We start from the raw sequence: 2,417 nt of genomic DNA, 5'->3' as shown, positions 1-2,417 counted from the left end.
AGTCTGCAACTAATATGATTTTGCAATTAAAAACATGTGCACAGTATATCTTCTGATAAAGACTATAGCTGAATTCCAAAGATGCAAGAAACTAGTTTTCCATACCCAAAGGGACTTGGAATTAGTGTTTCTCAAACGGCAGGCCTCTTCCAATGGCAAACCACCTTTGAAAGTCAAGTCATGCGGAGTGGAAGGGGGTTAGTTCACTGTCCTGCATTGGCTGCAAAAGACTTTTGAGGGAAGGCACTAACCAAGATGCAAGTTAATGAAGCAAGCAAAGGTCAAAGCCCCTACAAGCAGTCAGATACATCAGACTAAGACAGGAGTGGCTGAGACAGCAGGCAGAGGTCAATGCACAGTTTGGTAATCAGATACTTTACACAGTCCAGAAACAGAGTCAAGAAGAAGTCCTAGGATCTGTAGCACAGAGCATCAACTACAGGACACGGTCCAGGAGACATGTTACAAGACACAGAAGCTGGGAGAATAATGTTATTTCTAGTACTGCCTAGGCAGACACTGTAGGCTTTTAACACCAAAGACTACTGAGCCCCACCCAGAGTTCAGCTGCAGTACGTTAGAGCTCTCTGGTCACAACCCTACTCATGAGGAGCTGCTTTCTCATGAGGAGTCCTTCCTTGCAGATACACACCCCTTCCTACAGGAGCCCTTTAGATTAGCCTCTTAAGGCAACAACACTCTCTGGATCTGGTGGGGGGGTCTGTTTCTAAATCAGAGCTCCCCTCTTCCTGTGGGGATGGACCCGTGGTCCTTTCTCCTGAGGGCCCAGGCTTCCCCAAGTCTTCCGATATTGATGATTCAATAATGGCATCATCTGTCTCAGGGAGCTCTGGCTCCGAGGAAGAGTCCTCCAGCAAGGACATGCAATTCATAGACAAAAGACAAAGTTCTCATTATGTCCCTGAAATCTATTTATTTTATTCCCCCCTCAATCTAAGTAGAAATGGTTGTGTTTCAGCGGATAATTGTTTTATCTGTTTTAAATTATGTATGCTTCAATTTTGTTGCATGTCGCCTTGGGTGGGTTTCACCCAGTTCTAGTAGTTTGCAGATAATTTATCAAGGTGGTTTAAGTATAGCTTATTGCACCAAAATGCAGGCAATGGGTGGAAGTAAAGAAATCATTGAGGTCTCATTTGGTTTTACCTTTGTGGAGAACTTATTATAATGAAAATCATGCATTCAGTTGGCAACCATGTTCTTAGGTGAAGGACCAGTTTTCTCAACCGGCCATGATTGAAAGGAACTGACTTGCGAGCAAGGCGAGAAGCACCACCTAGAAGTTTTTGAGACCTGCTCTGGGGTCATGACTTTGCTTCCCAAGCTACCTGTCCCTGTCATCGCTAAGGTGAATGGCCTGGCTACTGCAGCTGGCTGTCAACTGGTAGCAAGCTGTGATATTGCCGTGGCCAGTGAGACGTCCCGGTATGCCACCACGGGAGTAAACGTTGGGCTGTTCTGCTCGACGCCCACAGTGGCAGTGGGGAGATCTCTCCCTAGAAAGGTTGCACTGGAGATCCTGTTTACAGGAGAGCCTATGACAGCCCAGGATGCGCTTCTGCATGGGCTCATCAGCAGGGTGGTACCAGAGGACAAGTTGGAAGATGAGACCCTGAGAATCTCCCGCAAGATATGTGTGTGCAGCCACTCCGTTGTGTCTCTGGGGAAAGCCACTTTTTACAAACAGATTGAGCAGGATGTTGGCACCGCCTACAGAATAGCCTTCCAGGTCATGGTGGACAACCTTGCCCTCAAGAATGGTCAGGAAGGGATCGAGGCCTTCATCTCTAAACACAAGCCTGTCTGGTCTCATACCTGAAATTGAGTTTCCTAAAGGACACCCTTGACCTTTTAAGAAACATATTATGGAGGAAGCAGCAGCCAGGCACCTCTCCATCGTGCCTGGGTCCAGCTCCAGCTGAGAGCCCCCTCCCTCCTGCTGCCAACTGCCAACTTTAACTGCTGAACTTTGCAACTAAGATTGTACTGCCTGAATTTCCTTTCCTTTCCCCCCTCCTCCTCCCTCCCAATCCCTTTTCCTTTTGTGTCATGTCTTTTAGATTGTAAGCCTGTGGGCAGGGACTGTCAAGAAATACTTTCGTAAGCCGCCATGAGAGCCTTTTTTGGCTGAATGGTGGCATAAAAATGCTTAAATAAAATAAATAAATAAACAAATATTAGCTCTCTCTTCATTTAAATTAGGCTTTTCAGATACATATGAAATAGGGTTTTATGGGAATGTTCTTTCAGTACATTAAACATCAAAATATGCCCCGTTCATGTCTCTGAACATGAACTTGAACATACTTTTTGGGCAAAGCTCACATATTCCTGAGAATGCGATGTTGGGAAAATGTGCATATTCAAAATGTGTATTTTGAGGGGGGAAACTTGCA

General features: G+C 45.6%; 1 protein-coding gene across 1 annotated transcript; it reads left to right on the top strand.

The window, feature by feature from the left end:
* Window positions 1-1,216: 1,216 nt before the first annotated feature.
* LOC134393269 (enoyl-CoA hydratase domain-containing protein 3, mitochondrial-like) lies at window positions 1,217-1,840 on the top strand. The gene is given in 1 exon segment (XM_063118298.1): window positions 1,217-1,840. A coding segment is annotated over 1 exon segment (624 nt).
* The last annotated feature ends 577 nt before the right edge of the window (window positions 1,841-2,417 follow it).

Source organism: Elgaria multicarinata, chromosome 2 (assembly GCF_023053635.1).
Source record: "Elgaria multicarinata webbii isolate HBS135686 ecotype San Diego chromosome 2, rElgMul1.1.pri, whole genome shotgun sequence".
Lineage (NCBI taxonomy): Eukaryota > Metazoa > Chordata > Lepidosauria > Squamata > Anguidae > Elgaria > Elgaria multicarinata.
The sequence above is the reverse complement of the archived record's forward strand: the minus strand, read 5'-3'. Positions and strand labels throughout refer to the sequence as shown.